The sequence below is a fragment of the Melozone crissalis genome, unplaced genomic scaffold (genome assembly GCF_028551555.1).
Source record: "Melozone crissalis strain CALT ecotype California unplaced genomic scaffold, PUWL_Pcris_2 ptg000016l_1, whole genome shotgun sequence".
NCBI classification, from domain to species: domain Eukaryota; kingdom Metazoa; phylum Chordata; class Aves; order Passeriformes; family Passerellidae; genus Melozone; species Melozone crissalis.
The window spans coordinates 48,943,776-48,965,713 of NW_026535794.1; the positions used below are offsets into that span (position 1 = coordinate 48,943,776).

General features: G+C 40.8%; 1 protein-coding gene across 2 annotated transcripts in view; it reads right to left on the reverse strand.

Annotated features, from left to right (window-relative positions):
- STAC (SH3 and cysteine rich domain) overlaps positions 1-21,938 on the reverse strand; it is a 71,056-nt gene that overhangs the window by 20,649 nt on the left and 28,469 nt on the right. For both annotated transcript variants that reach the window (XM_054274132.1, XM_054274131.1), the window contains 3 exons: positions 6,027-6,127; positions 3,785-3,866; positions 2,234-2,349 (listed from right to left, as the gene is read on the reverse strand). In XM_054274132.1, coding sequence (XP_054130107.1) covers positions 2,234-2,349; positions 3,785-3,866; positions 6,027-6,127 — 299 coding nt within the window. The remainder of the gene's footprint in view (positions 1-2,233; positions 2,350-3,784; positions 3,867-6,026; positions 6,128-21,938) is intronic.

Below are 21,938 nucleotides of genomic sequence, written 5' to 3' on the forward strand. Positions count from 1 at the left end.
TACATGCAGTATGGCAGTTTCGTGGCTGTAGGGGCAAGGTACAGCTCCTAAGCCAGTCACCTTTGCTTTTCATCACCTTCAGCAGGAGCACCTCTGTTGTGCTGACCCACAGCAAGGCCTTGGACAGCTTGGACACCACCTGCAAGGTGAAGTACGGGTGTCCCCACGTCCCTGGTGTCCCTAGTTTGGTGACATGGCAGAACCTTGAAGCACATCCCATCTCCCAGGGCGGGGAGTCAGCACAGCCTCACAGCTGCATTGCTGCTTCTGCTTGCAGAGGAGCAGAGCAGCCCAGAAGTGAGGATCACTGGGGAAAGGTCGTAGTCCCTCTGACCCCTATTAACTACACATGCTTCTAAGGGATCTGTGCCACATCCTTGTACAGCCACTGGTCAGTATCTAGTCCCAGGTCACACACCAGTTTTAAAGGTCCTCAGCTCCATCATTTCGTTCAGGGTTGTGTCTACCCTGTTTTTTTATCCTTGTCTTGATCCACAAGCTTGTGCTGGCAAAATTTATGGTTTCTCAGGTCTGCTTATTCAATTCTCTAATGTGCTCTATTTCCTGTATGCTGACACATGTTACATTCTCTCTCAGCTTCAATACCCTGGAGAAATTCCTGTAATGAGCTTGCGTTCCCAATTCTACGCCCACACCCCACCTAGTTATGATCTGCTCCCTAGAGTAAGCTGACACAGCATTAGTGATTTCTGTGCTCGAGTTTTCATTTATAATTCAACATAAACTTTATTGATTTAGAAAGCAATAATTACATTTGTAGAAATTTTGTTTCAAAGGAAATTAAATAATTGAAAGAAAGAAATGTAATAATGCGACAGAAGGTAGAGTCACTTTGGGTTTAAAAAAAAAGGGAATTAGCAAATTCCTTTTAAGGCACAAATGGGGGTGGATAGAGGACATGTCCTTTAATAAATCTCTTGCAGACTTCATTTAGTTCTTGCTTAAGTGAGTTTGTTTTCTTTCCCATCTGACATAAATTGGTGTCTGTTTAGAGTCCACCTATATCACCTGAGACTACAGGTGAGCCATGTGAATGAGCATGCATTTAAATGCCAGGGAAATGTTGTAACAAATATATACAGATATTAGCATGACTTGATATTAAGCATATAAATATTTGCTTTGAGACCTGGAGACCAACTCTCATCATGTCTCTATGCCCAGTGATTTTTCTTATGAGTGTGAGCAGAAGAGGTTGTCAGATAATGTGTGCCTGATTTTTAGAGATGACAATCAGCTTTAGCCTCCAGTGGATTCAGGCGTGGTTTTCTTTTTATGGTTATTTTTTTGAGGGAGGGGGAGGGATGGCATGGGGAGGATCTCTTGGGAATAGAAGAGAACCTCAAACATAGGTGTGAGTGCCTGCTTATGAAGGCTGAGAAGGTAGGAAATGTTCTTTCAACGCCATGAAGGAGCTTCTGATCTTGTGGATCCCAATACTAGGATAAGGAAGAAATTGGCAATTTTTTACTGTTGAACAAGGCATGGATATAGCAAAGGCAAGGCCACGGGAACTATCACTTTCCTTGTTCTCTACCTCTTCTGCCACAGTCCTTAAGACAGTGACTTTTATGATTGGAGGGAGTGAATGACAAACATTACGCTAAAACCTCCCTGTCTGGATAGAACAGTCTTATCACACCTGTCTGCGTTTGGGGTTTGGAGAGAGAAGCCCCGGTCTGTAATGCCTCCCTCACAATTCTGCACTGGAAAACGGTGGAGGTCCCAGTCCCTTGCTTTGCTGCAGTAGCAGTGTCTTAATATTTTCTGGGCTTGTACTGGGAAAATGTACTTTTAAATCTAGGTTCTGAGGACTCCAACTCATCGTTATCACTTGTATGAAGGGCAAACGGCCACCATCAACAATGGGCACTATGCATCTGCTCCAGCCTGACAGTTCAATATCTCAGTTACCCTTCTAAATGGATATGCAAAATAAAAAGATGAATATTTCCTTTTCCAATCTGATAAAAACAGTTTACTAATTTAATTAGCATTTTTCTCTTTTTCTCAAAAGTAATCTAAAAGATGCATAAAACTTGAATTTGCAAAGCTAACAAATTTTCTGGTCCCTATATGAAGCTGAGAGTAAGATTTTAGGGTTTTTTTACGGTTTGAAATACAAGTTTTGTGAACTCTGACACAATCTCACGTGAATGATTATCTGTTGCTCCTCCAGAAAGAAAATGGAAGAAAGATGTGGGATACTTACAGAGTTTCTGTTGGGAGAGTCAGACCCACTTCCAGAACTTCCCTTTTTGGTTTTCTGGGCTAAGGAAGTCCCAAAGCGAAGAGTTTCATACACAGGGTCAACCTTATTTCCACAGGCTGCAACAGAAGGAGCAAAACATGCATCAGTCAATCAATACCTTGAGGATATCTTCCTGCTTAACTTGGAGCAACACATGCCTCTACCAAGAGGTTGAGCTGTATGCTTAGAAACTATTTGAGAGACCATGCTGGTAAAAAGTGAGTGTTGAACTTAATGGAATTGCTATCAATTTTCTGCTGCCTCTCTACTCCCATAAAGATCATCCTCCTCTCACCCTGGCTCTTCCATTCTCGGCCATTGCCTTGTCTCTCTTCACCCGCCATTCTCCTCCCCTAACCATCACTGGTGCCACCTATGTGGTGATAAAGAAGACAGATCACCAGGAGGTTCTAATCCATGTTTGTCTCTACCAGTGACTTCTTGGATTGCTCTCAACAGTGGCTTTCCCTCGTAGCTAGCCACAAAAATAATCTCCCATGGAAGAGAAATGGATGTCTTTGCTGGAAACAAGAAAATCCAGTTCAAACTCTCTTCTACATCATGCATTCTTAGACCTCAACTTCCCTTGTGACACAAGGCTGTGGGCATGTAGAAAATGGTACATTTGTAGAGCTATGCACAAAGAGGGAAATTTTAGCCAAAGTACCGAGAAAGTGCAACAGATTTTGGATTTTGATTGGAGGAAAGCACACGTCATTTTTTAGCCAGAGTTTATTTGAAATGTTTCTATTACTTCTGATAAAAATGATGGGTGTTTTTGAGAAAGAGAAACTTAGATGAAATCATTGTAATTAAGTTTTTTTTTAAACTGATGACATGCAAGTGTCATCAGACAAGTAGTTTTAAGCGGACTGCTCAGTTTTAGCTTTGATTTTTTTGCACTTCCAGGTCTGCCTGGTTAGAGTACTGGTGGGGAAAAATATTTTCCAGAATAAACTTAACTTCTCCATTTCAAAATGTTTCTTTTCAGAAATTTGGTATTACAGTGAGGAGCAAGTAGTCTTTCAAGTACTCAGACAATGTGTAGACATGATCAATAAGGAAAAATATGAGGAAAGTAAGAAATATGGATGAAAAAGGACAGGAACCTAGCAGCTCCCTCAAAAGCTGGACCAGTGATTTGAATGCCCCCTGCTATTTTGATCTCCCTGTCTTTTATCCATTTTTTCCCAGCTCAGACCCTCATTTCAATATTTCAGCGCTCCTTCACTTCTAAGTTCCTACCTTGATCTCAGGTACTTGTTCTGATAAGCAGGGTAAGTGCTAAGAGGTATGCACACAGGGTTTTGAGTGAAACACACAATGAACACACCCTCTCCTCTTCCAGCTTTGTATCTTTGAAGTGATCCTTTCCTGAGGTGGCAGAAGGGCATCCAGTCACCGAAAGGAGCTGGACGGCTGCTGAGGGTAAAGACCATGGCTGGAATTCTGCTGCTGCTGCTGCAGAGCATTGCCAAGGGAAGACTGAATGGAAAAGCAGTCAAAACCTACCAATAGGCATCACTTCTTTGATGCAGCCAAACTGTTCGTGAATGAGTAGTGGCGAGCTGTAGTACCGGCGAAATCCCTTTGGCTGGAGGGAGAAAAAACAAAAATGATTGAAGTGCATTGCTTGCCTTGAGTGATGAAATAGAAATAGCCTCAGCTCTTTGGTTAATGGTGGAACATTGTGGTGAGGTTGGAAATTTGCCTCCTGTTGTTCAGTCACTGTGAGGTTTAGAGATCAGATGTTTATTTGATTTTTTTTGCCTAGAAAAAACCCAATTTCCTATATTTATGTGGAAGGAGGGGCTAATTTTCAGCTCTCTTTTTTCTTTTGTCTTACACAAAAGCAAAACTAATTAATTGCAGCAGAAGTGCTGAATCATTAGAGATTCTGGGAAGTTTCTCGCTCCCTATCTTCTTATATAATGTGAATTTGCATTGTATTGTATTTGTTAAACATGTGACTATCCTTCCCCACCCTAACTCCAAATCCTCATGCTCCCACATACACATATGTGAAACCCAAGAAATTTAGAACCTTCCTACAGGTTTTTCTAAGGTTTTCTGCTGACTGACTGCACCTTCCACTCCTTTTTTTTTTTTGTTTTTTGTGTCTTGTAAGGTCAAGAAGCTCTCTAAACTGTTATCAGATATTCCCATAGTGCCGATGTGTAGAAAAATGCACCATAAAAACTCAAGCTATATCATTAAAGAGTGCCATAATATGGCAAATAATGTTGCCTATACTGCTCTAAAAAATGTATCTCAATTCAGGCAAAATTTAGTACTCAAAATGAATGCCTTCAAGACATTGGAATTTCACAAATGCTCTCTCCAATTTCTAATGTCTGCAGGCTGTGAGAACTTCTAGTCACAGTGAGACGTGAGGAATATTTGAAGAGATGTGTGTATTTTCCATATCCTCTGTTCAGCGTCCATCAAAACCTGATAGACAACTAGTTCTTCAGGTAATGAGCTGCAGAAAGGACTGAAAAAGACTGAGGTGACTGGTAGTCTTGGAGTCTTAGAGGAATAAATTCCAGATTCCTCAGCCTTTGTCTGCACCCAAGCTAGATTCAGAGCATCAGCATGAGCTCACAAAACTCCTGTGACTCTGCTGACAACTTCCTGATGTAAATATGGTCTCTCTTTTTTTGTTTTTGTAAACTAGTAACCACAAGAGCTGAGGCTGGAGTCAAGACATGCACGAATCAATTAACATGGGACAATATTTGCCTTGTCCAGGGCTTGTCATTCAGCTCTTCACAGACCAACTTCCTATACCGGAATGCCTCATACTAGAATTATGATTATGGTTTAGATACACGAAGACTTGGGGATGTAAACAACAATAGCTTTCAGTGAGCCCTCTTGGACAGAAAAGATCTTTCCAGTGAAAGGTGAGGTTTGTAGCACTTTTGAAGTCAGTGCTTGCATTTTCCCATCACTTAACACAGTAAAACTGTTTGGTTTTAGCTCAGTAGTCTCAAGTGTCTACAAGTCACAACAAATCTGAGAACATCTGAAACATGAATCTATGTATCATTCACTTTTCATATTCCAATTGGTATTATTCCAAGTTCTTTTTCCAAAAGTAACCAGAAGGAACCATAGTCCCGTAATAGTCAACAAGGTGGGTTAGAATTGTCTCAGACATAGTCTACTGCCATTGCCAACCACAAGATTTTGCTGCTTAGAAGGCAATCCAGGCACTAAAGTGCTGTGTCCTTACAGGGACAGGCTCTCCCAGCCCCTCCTGCTGAGACATTGCTTCAAACTCTGCTGTGTCTTACTGCAAAATATCCCTTGGTTTTCTTTTTAAGGTAAATTATGTTTTTTTATTCAAGCCCTAACTGTGGAGGAAACAATAAAACATAATTTGGAGGATTTTTCATTTTTTAAATCCTACTGAAATACTATGATTAATTTATAGCATTCTTTGAGAGGTTTACACTACAGCAAGCACTGTTGAAATCAAAGTAATTAATTTTGTTAGCTAGCTAAATTTGTATTCTGTAACTGTATTTTCACATCCACAAAGCAGACTGGATTTGTGCCTTGGTTTTGTTTGCATCCTTGTGCAGCAGCAATCGCCAAAACTGACAGCAGGGCACCACCTGGCTTCGCTTTTCCCGCCTCAGTAAAGCGACCTGGTATGGGTTCTGTTAATGCAGCAGCTAAATGCACACCTGGGGTTCAGGCACACAAAAATAGCTCCAGCACAAGCTGCCCTGGGCTGCTCACTTACCAGCTTGCCCATGCACCGCTGCTGCCCAATACTGTCGGCACACTTGTGGTGGATGCTCATCTTGCACGCCTTACAGCGCAGTCCGTGCTTAGCGTTCGTCCCTAGGAAACACACAGCAAAGATTGAATTAGACAAAATCAATAGTTTCCATCCATTTAAACAAGTGACCTGAAAGAGCTGATGGGGTCAGTTGTGGTAGAGCAAATACTGGCAGCATTCATTGCCTTACCTGCTTTTAAAAATGCACATTCGTACACCCGTTTTCCTTACAGCCTCTCCATTTTAGACATTTGTCCCCCAGGCTCTTTCCCTTTCCCTGTTGCTGCCTTTAGATTTATATCAGATTATGCTCTGCTATACAATAATCTGACCAATAGTGTCTCTGCCTCATGAACACCAAGAAAAACCCCTCTGTTATTTTGAAAGGTCTTGGCATGGCTGTGCATGGCTGAGGGAGCCACTGAAGGAGCATCCAGGCTCTGGAGCAGCTCTGGGGAGCTGGGCCATCAGTGGAGGCCCAGGTTTTGTGGATGAAGTTAGCTCCAGGCATATGTGAACGGGTTAACCCATCTCTTAACCCATCTCCTTTGCCATTTCCCACTCACAGGCAAGCACATCCCTGTTTGTGTGGTTTCTTTTTCCTGCGTGGCTGCTCTGGATTAGTGTGCTGTGAGGATTTTTTCAGTTATAGTTTCTTTTCAATTACACATGCTCAAAACAATACTGACAATTGCTCCCAGGGACTGCTGCTCTCACCATCCTAGGCCAGTGCTCAGAGGGTGCAGGAAGGGCTCCTTGCATGTCCCTGAGTGGGGCAGCGAGGGTGCCACAAATTTGACCATACTCTCCTCCCTTGTCAGTAGAAAAGTTACGTGTCACAGGTAGGGGAGCTACAGCAGAAATTTGGCTTTAAAGAAGCAGAATTCTCCCACTAGGCCAAATGTAGTTCTGTATTAGCTTCAGAGAGGACCTACTCTTAAATGACAGACCCAAGTCTGCTTGCTTCCAGGCAGGAACAGTCACTTTTATTCATACAACCATAACACTTCCTAAACTATGAAGAAGCAGCAATGCTGCAGCAACTCTTTTATCCCTTACAGGACTGTGTAAATGGAATGAGTAAACAACATATCTGTTCATTATATCTACTGTGAGAATTAGTATGAAATGAGGTTAATAAAAAATCCTAAAAACTCTTGACATTTTAACCAGCCCTCATTAGTCAGGCATGATAAATATTAGTCAGAAGGATCCTGCATCTGAAAGTACTCATTGAGCTCACTGGTTATGTACATGCTGTCAGTTTCATTCAGTGAAGTGCTACCTCAGAAAGAAGCACTTCAGGGAAGGTTTCATCAAGTTGTTGCCAAAACCCAAGCCTTGTGTTTCACTTTCAGAGGAAGAGGTGTCTGAAGTGGCCACTTGCAAGCCAGGTAAGGCAGGCTGAGGCAGCCATGGGTTGTTGCAGTGAGCCAGGCTCAGATGTTTTACCTGTGTGCTTCCTTTAGGACAGGGAACCAAGATCCTCCCCACTTCCCTATATAGACTGCTGGAGTGATAGAGACTGAATGGGGTTGAGTGTGGGGTGTGCCCCAGGGTCTTCAAGGGAATGGGGTCAGTGCCTGCTCCCCACTTTTAGCAACAGTGAGTGCAGACATGCTTTCTATCCTCTTTTTCTGAGGTCTTTTTTCCTAGCAAACACAAGATTTCTTAGAAGAACACATGTCTGTTTATTTGTTTCTTTTTCCTGCATGGTTGTACTTGGATTAGTGCGCTGAGAGGATTTTTTCAGTTATAGTTTCTTTCCAATTACACATGCCCAAACCAATATTGACTTCTGTGGCTTTGTGCTTTTATTACTGATGATGAAATGCTGAATCACCCTTCCTGGTGATCAACAATTGGCACTGAAAAAAGAGTAGTTCCCTCACAGTTTTTCATTGTATTTATAGGGCAGAATGAGAAAAGGAAAATGACATCACAGTTGGCCTATGCAACACGTCAGTGCTTACACCAGGTCTAATTCTCCTCTCATGCTGCTCTGTACCAAGGTACTCCTAAGATTTAGCTGTGAAGAGGCGGACAGGCTCACAGGCAGACAGTCCTTCCTGCTGGCTATGTTAGGCTTTTCCAGCCATTTTAATGCTAACTTAACAAGGTGGATGTTGGTCCTTACATGTTAAAAGCGTGTGATCACAGAAGATACACATTTGTCAAAACAATTGTGCACCCAAATGATGTGCAAAATGAATGTGAAGCCTCAGAGTTGCTTTCAAAAATCAAACCCCCAACTCTTTCAGAATAGGAGTCTGTGGTCATGTGAAAATGAGTAAGACAATTACAAAAGAGCAACACTGTATTTCCATTGCTGAGTGCCATATTTTTATATCTGAGTAGCTAAGTAGTGGCTTCAAAGAGGGGAGAAGTATTTCTGTCACACACTTGAGTCTACAAGAAGGCTTTGTAAATCAAAATGAAACCCCTGTAACTACCAAAAGCTCCAATCTTCAACCCATTTTCAGTTCTAACTACTTGGTTTACAGTGGGGCTAGCTTGGAAAAACTTCCCTGCATCTCCCTGCCTCCCACTGAGGAATAACTACAGAGCTTGAAGAAGAATCTTTTATGCTGTATTTATGCTTAACCACCTTATCTCAAGCTCATTACACTAAGTCACTCAGAGAACTATGGCTAAGCTGTTTCAAAACTAGTGCATGCCAGGAATGAGATAACTACATACTGGCAATGTACCTGACCCAAAAGTTTCTGAGATTCAGAAATAAGGCACAATCACAGCTCACATCACAGATAAGAGATTGCATTCAGTACAGGTGTAAATGAGACCAGGGTTTGACTCATTGCATCAATTTCTGGCCTCCTATTTATGCACACTTATTGACCATGCAGATGCCTGAATGGGGCAGGTTTTAGGAGATATCTGGTAGTTTAAAATCGTGAAAAAGCAGGAAGAACACAGATCTTGAAAGGATGTTATTTAAAGCTGAATGAGTACAGTGACAGTTCCACAGTCATGCACTGGTATAAGAGAGTTATTTCATTATGCCTAAAGTAGTGGCACAGGATATAGCAATGTGTTGAAACATCATTTCCCAATAAATTCCCCTGGAAATCATAAGAAAGTTAGGAAATTGGTCTGAACAAACATTAAATACTAGAAAATAAGTGGTATTAATGACTCATAAAAGTAAAAAAAAAAATAAATTACAGTGACAAAGATAGTAACAATAATAGCAATAGCTACAACAACACAATAGAGACTATTTGAGGATAATTTTCCTTTGTTGCCAGAGGGTACCAGGCCTTGTTTGAAGCTGTAAGCCTTTCTGTGGCGTGCTTACTCCCACTGGGTTAATCTTTTTGTGGATTGAAGCATAGGGCAGGGGAAGGGTAAGGAGAGGGTTCACACATGAGCTGGTTAAAGCACTGTCTGGAAGGTGCAGTGTTCCAATTAGTGAAATCTCAGACACTAACACAGTCTCCTCTGGGACATGTGCTGAGCACACACTGATGATCTGCAAGCCTGACCATCGCTGTCTAGGTTGATTTCTGTCCCCTTAAATAGCTGATGGTTTGATTGCAGCCCACTGTGTATTCCCACCAGCAGATATTCCCCTATACGAACCTTAAAGCAAAGCTGGAAGCTACTGATGCTCACATGCAGTAGTCACTGCTTATCTTAGTCCACCTGGAATAATTTCAGTCAGTGGTGGATCAGAAATATGGGAACTGAAGGCTTTACAATTAAGCTTCACTTGGAGTAACCTAACTACCTTTTTCTCTGGTTTTCACTCAAAGGGGGGAGTAAACTAACAGCTTTGATAGCTTTGCTATTACCTTTAAAAAGTAATCATCCCTCCTACCTTCTGCTCCAAAAACCCTTACTAAGGTTACTTAAACTGGTTGGTAAATACTGAGCAGGACAGAACAAAGTTCTGCTCAGTTGCTTTTTGGTTGCTGTCTGGGGATGTGATTTTCACTATTTTTATTCAAGGCACACTACTTCTTCATTCACCAAACAGAGCAGACAGTGTTTGATGAATGGGCAGTTCTATTTAACATTTATTTTCTACTTTCCTCAGTCAGTGTGTGTCTTAAGCATCATCTCTTGAGTCCCATGTTACCTTATTCCAAATACAAAGTGATTAACGGTCTCATGAGTTTTCTTATGGGCTCACTGTCTTTGTCCCTTGCCAAAACTTGTATGAGATGTCTCTCATTTAGGGGAATAAGGGGTAAAACTGTCAGAGGTTGCACTAATATTATTTTGGCCCAGATGCTGGTTTTTAAGTTATAAAAATTGAAAATTCGAAAAGTGGGAATTTAGAATGGAAATTACTGGACATGTTTAGCTGACTTATAGCGTTCATGATCACTTAACGCGTCCTCTTTGGTCAATGAAGTAGTGTCTCTGTGGTCATGAAATTCACACAGAGAAAAAAACCACACAGACATTAGAATAAATGTCCTCTGCGTCCTAGTCATTAATGTATCAACTATCTCCAAGTCTGTAGAGGCTGGTATTCCTTTTTCAAACAGTAAAAAAGGCAAAACTGACAAAAGAAACAGTATTTCACTGGAAAAAAAAGAGGACATTTCAGGCCAGAATACTGAGTAGGTCTTAAATAAACTTACAAATGAGGTTCTGCCCAGTAATTTTCTTCAGCTATCAGCTAATGTATCCAGGCACCTAGGTCTGGAAGGATGCATTGTTTTGAGAAGCAGGTCATGTTTAATAACACCTCACTAGAAATACTCTGTGACTGGGTCAGCTCCCATTTGAATATCTAAACCAGAGGCTAGGTTTTCCAGAACAGTCATGGAAAATTGAATCTTAAACTGTTCTGATAATATGACCTTAAATACCACTAAAAGGACACAGTGCATCACTTTTATAAATTTAAATCTTTTTTGGAGGAAGCCTAAATGGAAACAGAACACCTCAATATAGGTGAACGGAAATATTTGTAGGCAGAGAAAGACAGAGGGAACAGGGCAGAATTTGATTCCAACTCTTTTTTTCCTGTGTTTCCTTACAAAAGCAGTTTAGTAACTACTGTGCATTTCAGGAAAGTCACATTTTTCCTAAGGAACGCAAATGAGAATCTGCTTGTTACAGACACACAAAGGGAGGAACCTGTGTCATCCCCTCTATGGCCACAGCACTGCTGGCTGATGCTTTTTGCCTGTTGTTCCAAGTCTCAGCATAAGACTAATAACCGGAGAGGGAGAACGAGCCCTACAGCCTGGAGAAATTTCAAAGAAAACTGCAGATGTTGGTAACAACATGATGTTATACTGGCTGTATAAACATAACTATATTAGGCACTTATGCCAAAGTGGGGAAAAAAACAGAAAGGAGAGCATAATAATGTTCAGGTCTATAAAAGACAGAAAGAGGAAGGGAAAGAGACACAGAGAGACTGTCACCTCCAGCTAATCTACCTATGGCCCAACCACTATTTTTTTATTATTCCAGCTGAGAGGAACATACCACTCAGAAATTGTTTTGATTTAAAATTTCAAAAAGAAATATATTAAAAATTACATGATGTCCATAGAACTTCAACTTCTGCTGTGGGAGGCTGATAAAAATAATGAGTGTCTTGCCCCTTTCTCCCTAAATGCATTTACGGTTGTCACCAGAAAGCTTCATCCATGCCAAAGTTTATGGGAAATGGAGAATTTTAAGCAAACTGGGCCAGTATTGCAGCAGTGAAGGGTTTAGGATGTCACCTTAAAAAGAGGAAATCCCCAAAACGGGACTGGTGCCTCTGCAGTTGTATCTAAATCTTTGTGCACTCTACTCTCATGCCCTCTTCTTAGATTTTAATTAATTGGTTTTACATAAAAGCTCTGATGCTGAAAGAGATGACCATTTGTAAAAATTCCTCTGTAGCAGCTTCCTGCCCCTGTGCCTGGCTACTGCTGGACAAGCACTTCTCCTTCTCATGCTCTATCTCAAACAAGAGCTGTGAGAAGATCAGAAAATAACATTTTCTACATGAGATATCCAGATCTTTAAAAACCTTGAGCATAATTCATCCAAACCACCAGACTGGTTTGTAAGAATGAGCTGGGAAGTCCTTTTCTCACCCTTCCTCAGCCTCAGCTTCCCTGAGTGCCTCCTGCCACCTTGGGAACTACATTCTCTCCTAATGCCTGGCACACTTCTGATTATATTTTTTTAACTGATGCTGCCCCATCACTTTCCCACGCTGGCATTTTGGAGAGTACAGAGGCTCAGATCCTCACCTGTTCATCAGGTGAGCCACAGATCAAAGCCTGAACATAGATTTCCCCAGCCACCCTAGAGGCCTGAACACTGGAAGTCATTGCTGCCAGATACCTGATTGAGAATTTAAATTGATGGACCCAGAGTTATTCTTTAGTAATGATATTTTTTTCTTTATTCAGTGGTGGGTTGGATTTTTTTTTGCAGTTAAATCTGCCAGCTCAAAAAGTACAGAGCTTTGGGCCCGTTAAACTTATAATTTCTTGGGATGAGGCACATTGTACAGGGATGTCCAACCACATGAGAGGAGGAACCTCTGAACCTGGGAGCAAGCTGCCAGGTCTTGACTGCCTGAAGTGTCCTGTTCCCATGAATTTACCTTGTGCCACTCTAAACCAAACAGGGTGTGTAGAGAAGCTGGAGCTTGTATATTTCTGTTCTGTAGAGTAGGACTTGATATCCAATCATGGTACCTATCCTTTCAAATGAATAAATTTTAGATTATATCTCATTGAGAGGTGTGGGTCCATTTGAGTGCTACCCCAGTTTCTCCATAACAATATCCAATGTTTAAACAGCAAGAAAAGTTGCCTTATGTGTAGGCAGGCTACATAACAGTGCATAAAATTAGAATTGACTTCCTAGTGGCATAGTTTTCTTTAGAAATGACATGCTGAGAAAAAAATGAGGCAGTAATAGGCAGGTTTTTTGCAAGACGGTTATAGAGGTGAAAAATATCCCTGCTAAAATAAAAACTTTTAAAAATTTGGCCATAAGAATTTTTTTCAAAATGCATTTTTCACATATTCAGCAGCTTTGCTATAAAAGTCTATCCCTGAAAGGAAATATCCGCCTCCGCACTTCTTAAAATATCATCTCAGGTTTTTGATCATCTAAATGTTAATTAGGATGCTGGAACACCATGGTAAATAAACCAACAGCTATTATTGAAAGAAAAAGTCCCTGTCCCCTAAACACTAAACATGCTAAATCATGTCTAACATTCCGTGCTTTGAAAAAACTGGCACTGATTTATTGTTGCCTACTCTTCTGGATAATTTTCAAGATTGATGAACCTGTGCTTATAGGTCCTTGAACTGGGCTGCTTTGCTGAAAAGGAAAACATTCCAGAGAGGACAGGCATAAACTTGACTATGTGAGGGGATGGTGGCAGAACTAAAAAGGACAAGGGAACATGGAGAAATTAAGCTTGGTGTGTTTTTTCAAATGAGGACAAGCAGAGATGAATGGCTGATCTTGGTCTCAGTAGTATTAGTAAACATAGCATCTTAAGTAACTCTTGCTGAGGTGAAGATGATGAAAGTCAGATTTCAAACAAGATTTCCACTTTGACAGGCTCAGGTTATTTACACCTGTGTTGAAATGAAAAGTCATTAGTTGCAGCCTTTTTTTTCCCCTGTGTTTTGAATGCTTTGAAAAAGCAGCTGAATTTTGTAAGGCTGCTCACATGTGCCAAAACCTTTATCTTCCAAGGGTCTTGTATCATTACAGAGGAGCTGGAAAACAGAAATCAGAAATCTGAACAAAAAACTATGATGTGAAATGAAGACCAGGACCATGAGCTTGCTGAAAATGTGGGAAAAGAATTACAGAACAAAAGAACAGTATGTCCTTAGCAAAGGGATTTGATGTCCTCTCTTCTCTGCAAAGGGATTTTTGACATAAGCTTGCTGCTTATGTGGCTCCATCGTCATCAGTGAAAATGAGAAACTGCTATTTGCCAGAAGATCAGAAAAATCAATTAGAACTATAGGACGGTTAGTTCCCATTATATATATATATATATACATATATACATATATACATATACATATATATATATATATATATATATATATGTGGTTGTTCACTGGCCTTCTGCTGTTTCAGATTTACTGAGGGGTTGGGCCCTTTCCTCCTGCACTAAAACCATTCCCTCACCAGTGCAAGCTCCCAGTGTTGTTGCAAGTCTGTGTTGGCACAAACTGACTGGCAGTGCCTGCTGCAGCAATGGGCCTTGCATGCAAAGTACTGAAGTGTGACTTAACAGGACAACAATTCATCTTCCTCCCTCTTTTTTCCATTTTACAGTAGCTAGTGATACAGATGGGAAGTGGAGTAAGACAAGATAACAGAAGATAAGGTAAGATGTGACACCATGTGACTAAAATCTAGTGCTTGGTCAGGATTTGGCCACAGGCACAGATTTCTGTTCCAAAGCCATTTCTTCCCTTGGATCACACATAGCTAAGGAGGATCTCATCAGAAGCTACAGGTGCATTGGCAGCATGATTTGCTTGGACTAGAGGGAATTCAGGGCACCACCATAAGTAACTGGCTAGTTACACCATTTTGGTGGGATCAGTTTTCAGGGAAGTTATTTCTACAGTAAGTCACAATGTGCTTCTACATTTAAGAATTTTACAACCACATTTTATAGCAAAATGTGTTTCAGTTTCTTTTCCACATGAAGAATATAAAATCACAGAATCAACTAGTTTGGGAAAGACCTCTGAGGTCAGCAATCCAACCTATGACCTAACATCACCCTGTCAACCAGACCATGGCACTGAAAGCTACATCCATTCTTTCCTTAATCACTTCCAGGAACAGTGACACCACCACTTGGCTCAGCAGCCCCTTCCAATATCTGTTCCTGTTTTCTGTGAATTCTTTCTGATTTCCAAGCAATGGAAAAACATTCAAGTGAAACCTTTCACACCAAGTGCAGGCTGGGGGAGAGTGAGGTGAGGCAGGGTGTTGGTAATTTTTTCCAGAAATAGCTACTGATTTCAGTGAAATCACACAGGCTGGGCAGTAAAAACATTTCATTTACAAATGTCAAAGAGGCAATCTCAGCCTTCTACTCTTATAACCTGAAAGAATTCATTACTTGACACATAGCCGTACTGGCCTAAAGCACACCTACAGGTACACTTCCATAAGGCACCAATTAATAATTAAATGAATATGAAAAACTTCTGTCAAGTGATTTTACAGAAGTTTATGTAGCTCAGCAAAGTAAAAAGAACATTACCTGCCCAAGGGTCAATCTGGACAGTGAAAAAAATGGGGACATTAAGCTGAATTTTCACTCTATTGCTAAATAATTAAATCATTAATCAAAATCACCAAAGATCTGCTTTTTAAGATTTTGTCAATCAACATGAATAATCCAATGCACCACTCATAAGCTGTCCATACTTAGACAGTATTTGCCCTACCTGAATTCACCCTGGCTTCCAGTAGCAACAAGCCAAGCCAACACAAGCCATAGATTTTTCTCATCTACATATGGTTTGGACCAGCATGGCTGTGTGGTCTGTTGTTCAAAAAACCTTAATTAATATTGACCATAATTGTGCTACCACTATCAGGGTAGTGAAATCCAGAGGGACAGCAAAAGGCTCAGCAGGCATTATGTCTGTTGTACAGTTGTATAGTGTACAAAGCTGTAACATATAACAAAAGTCCAGCAAAGAGCAGATCAATGTGTCAGAAGGTACTGGCACAGAACTGAATGTCAATACAGGTATTGAGATTTAGGAGCTGTCACTGGCAAAGAACAGGTGAAATTGTGAACAGAACAGGCAGCAGGTAACTGCTGTGTAAGTGCATGAAACTGAACCCCTGAACTCTCAGACAAGAGGCTGCTACTTGCAAGATGCAACCACTATTAGCTGCTGGAAATGTTGATAACACTGTGACTAAACAAAAGCAGTGTATCCCAAATCCTGCAATTAATAAAGAGACAGGAGACCAGAGCACTAGTTAAAAGGCTGATTATGCGCTGTACTTATGCACAAACATTATTTACACTGGAGGAACTGTGAGCTTGGTTTCCAGAAAGAATATTTGGTGCCAAAAGTTCCTGAAAGAAAGAAGTGTTCTCAGAAAGAAGAAGGGGGCCAAAGGTGAAGATCCTGACCTGGGTAGGGATCTGGGAAATGCAGGAAGATCCCGAAGATGAAGAAGTCATGGACATCAATGTTGTACATCAGTGACGGACATCAAAGCCAGGGGATGCCCGGGAACTGTGCCTGAGATGGGCAACTTCAAGCAGCATCACAGCAGGAATAAAAAATGACTTTCTGTCCCAATGTCACTAGTAGTGACCCCTCCATGCAGGGAAGGGGAGACTTAGGGAATGAAAGGCTGGTGGGGAGGGAGGAAGCTAGTGTAAGAAAAAATAAATAGGGTAAAATCTGTAATGTCATTGTTTCTTCAATAAAACCTGGTACCCAGATGCTCTCCGCATTGGAATTTTTAACAGTGTATTAAACACTGCAAGAAAGGCAATATCTCACCTTGCTGCTGTAAACAGATATTATAACCTGAGAGAATTCATTATTTGACACATAGCAGTACTGGCCCAGAGCACACCTACATGTGGCACCAATTACTATTTAAACAAATAAGAAAAACCTCTCTCAAATGATGGACATAGCTAACTCCATGCATGTTCTAAAGTAAACTACAGTGAAGCCACAATTTTCAACCACATGTCATTTTTAACTGAGCCTGTCTTCAGAATTAAAAGCCAGGACTCATGTGTTTGCACCATCCTTCAGTGTACAAGATAAACTTATGTCAAGGGGGAAAACAGCTCTGTATACCTGGAAAACTGAAATTTCAGCAGATCAGAGAAGAGCATTGGTGAAGTTGCAGTAACTTTCACTCCTATTACCAAAGCAGGAAAACATGCGATGATCCATGTGAGCCGCAAGGATCACTGCTCCCTGAGACATCCTTCTATATTAAGGACAGCAACAAGCAAATGTGGGTAGGCATTTTACTCTACATGATGGCAGTGTGCTATTTCTTGCAGAAGCATTTCTGTTAAGTGCCTCATTTTAAGATTTCTGCAACTCGGAGTAAGGTAAAGCTTCTAATAATTTTGCTTCTGGATAATGCTTTTGCCAGCTATTCAGCATTGTAATTATCCACATAACAGTCACACTCTGGTAGATAAGGACTCTAAAGAGAAAAATAACGTTTTTACAAGAAGGTCAGCTTGAAAGAAGATGCACTTAATTTGCTTATCTGTAAACACCCAATATCCCATGTGAGCTCTGGAAAAGTACATAGCAGGACATAAAAACTGCACTTGCATTCTGCTTCATCCCTTGGCCTTTAAAAAACCTTGAGCTTGCCATTATGTTCTTCACTAGAGCTGATACCAGGAGCAATGGTACCAGGAGCCTACTCACTACTGAATAGGGTGTTTGGTGGTTTTAATGTATTTTTTGGTTTAAAATCACCATGGCTAACATAATATTAAAATATTAATTGTAGATGTGCTAGAAATGCTTGTTGTTCTCCATCTAATTCAACAGCAAATGTTGGTCAACATTTTTTAAAGTCTCTTTTGACTGAGGGATTAACTGCAGTTTCATATTAATAGCAATTTCCCCCAAATTAAAGTGAGCTTGAAAATTATCTTGTAACAAATGTGAAACATGTCTGATGCTGTTCAAGGACAAATTAGAATTTATAATATATTTCCACCCTCTTTTCTCAGCTAAGCAGTTCCTGATTATCCAATTTACTGATAACATTCTTGCCTCATCTCAGAGGAGGAAGCCCTCCCAGAGGATAAACAAACTAAATATTTTCTTTTCAATATTTGCTTGAGAGCATGTTTTAACTCTTTGTTAACAAAGAAAAGTAATGATTTGATGCAGGGATAATGTGTGGCTCTCTGTAGCTTTTCTACAAATGTGGGACTTCATGAATTGGATATTTTTGTCACATTTATCAAAAAATAGGAGTAGAAGTAGATGGGGCATATCTATACTGCACATACCATATGTGTTTCTACATCTTCACTTCTCTTTATTCCCACTTTATTTATTCTAACAGACAGAATATCAACTGTTGGGAAATTTTGGAGAGTCCAGATGATATTACCTTTACCTGACTGGTCTATAACTAACAGTTAAATGCACGCTGTACAGTTTGGGTAAATTAGTACTTCATATTTCCAGAAGGCCTTTGTTTGGCCCTTCTTACAGGGCTCCACTCAGAAGTGGAGAGGTCTGTGCTTATGGAGACATATTAACTCAAGAAAGAGACTGCAGGATAAGCCAGGTTCAATTTCACTCTAATAGGGTAAAATTATTATTTTACACCAATTTTTAGCAGATGTGTGTTAAAAAAATAGAAATTTTCTGTTTCCCATAAACCTTAGGACAGCAGAGGGAGATGACTTAAACAATAGTCACTCACACTGACTCTCAAAAGTGCTAGAAGTTATAAGCACCCAGAGCCATTCATTGTCATCAACTGAAATGGAGTGTCCTAAATCCAGGAATAAATTTAGTGGGAGGAAGGAGGAGGTAGAGGCAGGGATTGTAGATCACTTAGTAATATATGGGATGGCACCTAGTACCAGTTACTGAAAAGGTTACACAATGGCCCTTTTTCAATGAATCACAGAGTGACTGCGTTTGGAAATGTCATCTGGAGATCATTTAGTCCAATCTCCTGCTGAATCAGGTTCTATTAGAGCAGGTTGCACAGGATAATGGCCCAGTGGGCCTTGAATATCTCTGTAACATGAAACCTCACAACTTCTCTGGACAACCTGGTCCAGAGTTCCGTAACTCTCACAGTAAATAAGTTCTTCCTCATTTTCAGATGGATCTTCCTGTTTCAGTTTGGGCCTGTTGTCCCTTGTCCTCTCCCAGAGCACTGCTGAGCCTGGCTTCATCCTCTTTCAAACCTCCCTTCAGGTACTTATAGATATTGATGGCATCCCCTCTCAGCTGTCTTTACTCCAGGCTGAACAACCAGCTCCTTTAGCCTGTCCTCTAAGTGAGGTGCTCCAGGCCCCCAATCATCTTTTCAGCCATCCGCTGGACCTGCTCCAGGAGCTCCATGTACTTCCTGCCCCGGGAGCCCAGAACTGGACACAGCACTCCAGATGAGGCCTCACCAGGGCAGGATCACCTCCCTCAGCCTGCTGGCAAAGCTCTTCCTAATGCACTCCAGGATACCATTGGCCTTCTTGGTCACAAGGACACTGCTGGCTTTTGGACAGCTTGGGACTGTTGTCCACTGGGACCTGCAGAGCTGCTTTCCAGCAGGTCAGCTCCCAGCCTGCATTGATGCCTGGGATTATTCCTCCCCAGGTGCAGGACCCTGTGTTTGCCTCTGTTGAATTTCTGGATCTTTCCATCCATACAGCTCTCCAAGCTGTCCAGGTCTCACTGAGTGTCAGCACAGGACTCTGGGGTATCGGCCACTCCTCCTGGTTTTGGAACGTCAGTGAATTTGCTGAGGATGCATCCGTCCCTTCATCCAAGTCATGGATGAATGCGTTGTACAAGGCTGGACCTGGTCCCACCACTAGTAATGAGCCTCCAACTAGACTCTCTGTCTCTACCATTCAACCAGTTCCCAATCCATAGTAACATCCACTCATCCAACACTTCCTGAGCTTGCCTACAAGGATGTTATGTGAGACAGTGTCAAAAGCCTTGCTGAAGTCAAGGTCGTCAATATCCATCACTCTCCCCTCACCTACCCAGCCAGTCATGCCATCATGGAAGGCTGTCAGATTGGTCAGGCAGCATTTTATGATTTTTCCTCACAAATAAATAAAAAAAAAAGATTCAGCAGCTTTTGAAAGTTTCTTTCAATAGGGAAACTCTTAATAATAAACAAAACAAATTTATGCTGTAGTAGTAATAATGTCTCTGGAGGATAGATGTGGGAAGGCTTGGCTGTGACTACACAAGCCCTGCTCCAAGGGTATGTCCCTCTTGCTGGAAGATCTTTACCCTTCTCTATAGGGGACAACTCTGTTCTGATGAAGTGGCAACACAAATTTCTTCCCTCAAGGTCATCTGTGTTGGGATGCCAGAGAGACTAGGAAGAGTGGAGGGCAGGACTGAATGAATAACATTATTTTTATCATTCATCCTGCAAGATAAATAAAAATGTCTTTTTATGTTTTTTCCAAGATGTCTGTCCAAAGTGCCTTCCAAACTACCATAGCCTTGGAAAAAGCCAGTTACAGTCGTGCTTCCAGGAGTACTTCTACTTTGTCTTGCTGCCAAAAAGTGGTGATCAATCTGTGACCATTTACTGCACCTTTGTCTACCTGGGTAAAGCTGGATATAGGCAGGTTTGGACCAAACCAGAATTCCTACTTCATGAAATGAGGCAGCAAGCTTAAAAAAAGTCAAGCACATTTTTTAGGAGAGAGCTGATCAGACTGGAGGCAGAAAGCACTGTGTCATAGTTCCTGTGAAATTTTTCTATATTTAATAAACATCCACATAAATTACAGTTATATAAACACTTCCTCTAACCATGGAGTTTTTCCAATACTTATTAGTCGCAGTTACTGATAGTCTAAGAGAAGAAGTTCAAATGCAGAATCTAACAGAAAAAGGCTTCATAGCTTCAATCTAGACCTCTTTCTTTCCTTTCTTCCTGCATTTGAAAAGCTTGCCCATTTAATCAACTTTGACCCTAACTTTCTGGAGGATTTTACAATACAGCTTTGGGGATAAAAGTGGTTGAAATTTCTAGCGGCCACAACTGCACAGTGAAATAAAGAAATATGGGCTGCTTCTAAAAGATGAAGTGAGAAAGAATTATTCATGGTACTTTTTTGGCTGACTGAACCTCCAGAATGACTGGCTAAACCAGAACAGACGGAGGTAGGAGTGAGAAAATTCTGAAGGGATAACACAACTTCACTGCTTAAGCGCTACTGATTAATAGACTCAAAGGACGCTATGCTACAGCCATGTCTTGGTTTTATCTTTTTTACTTGCTTATTTGTTTTCTACAGGTTTCTCTAACTGCAATCTGGTTAGCTCCCCAAGAGGACAGATACTGAGTTATTTACCACCAGAGTTGCAAAGGCTCAGAAAATCTACATCCAAACCAGAAACTCAGTTGCCTTGAGAACACCTATAAATGCATATATGTCAGGGGTGGCATGACCCAGAAGGACCTGGTTTTGACTTACTGGACATTGCAAACCACAATTTTTTCTGCCCTTCCTGCAAGTTTGTTCCAGGCAAACATGCTCTAACAGGTATGCCAAAAAAACCCAGGTGTTTGATTAAAATTTTGTGCCATAGTTAAGGTTAAGAATGGAGTGAAACAGTTACACATACTTTGGAAACACAAAGAAAGATACAATAAAAACAGGGATATATTTCTTTAAAACACAGCTTTGAAAGATTGACTACAAAGTAATATATTTTTAAAAGCAAAGCACTTTCTCTTTTTGCTTCATTACTTCTATTTGACTTTGATGGGAATACATTAATTGCATGTAATATGCTTGGAATATATGGAAAATAACATTTTTTCCATGTGAATCAGCACAGGAAATGATCTGCAAATGAGTAAAACGTTGAGAATTCTACAGATGGAGGTTTTTCTTAGAAAATGCACAATGTTTTACAACTCTAGAGTACTGACATCATGTTTTCTTCAACAGTAAATTGTCACAGAGATGATTGATGACACACCAGAGACTGAAGAAAAGCAAGAACTTGCTTCTGATCATAAGACCATAAGACATAATAAGATAAGACATAGGACCATAATCCGAAGCAACATTAATTTTACAGTATCTATCTTCGCTGGTGCTAGGTGCTTTTGCCTCCCTTAATTTGCCATTGCCAAAGCTTA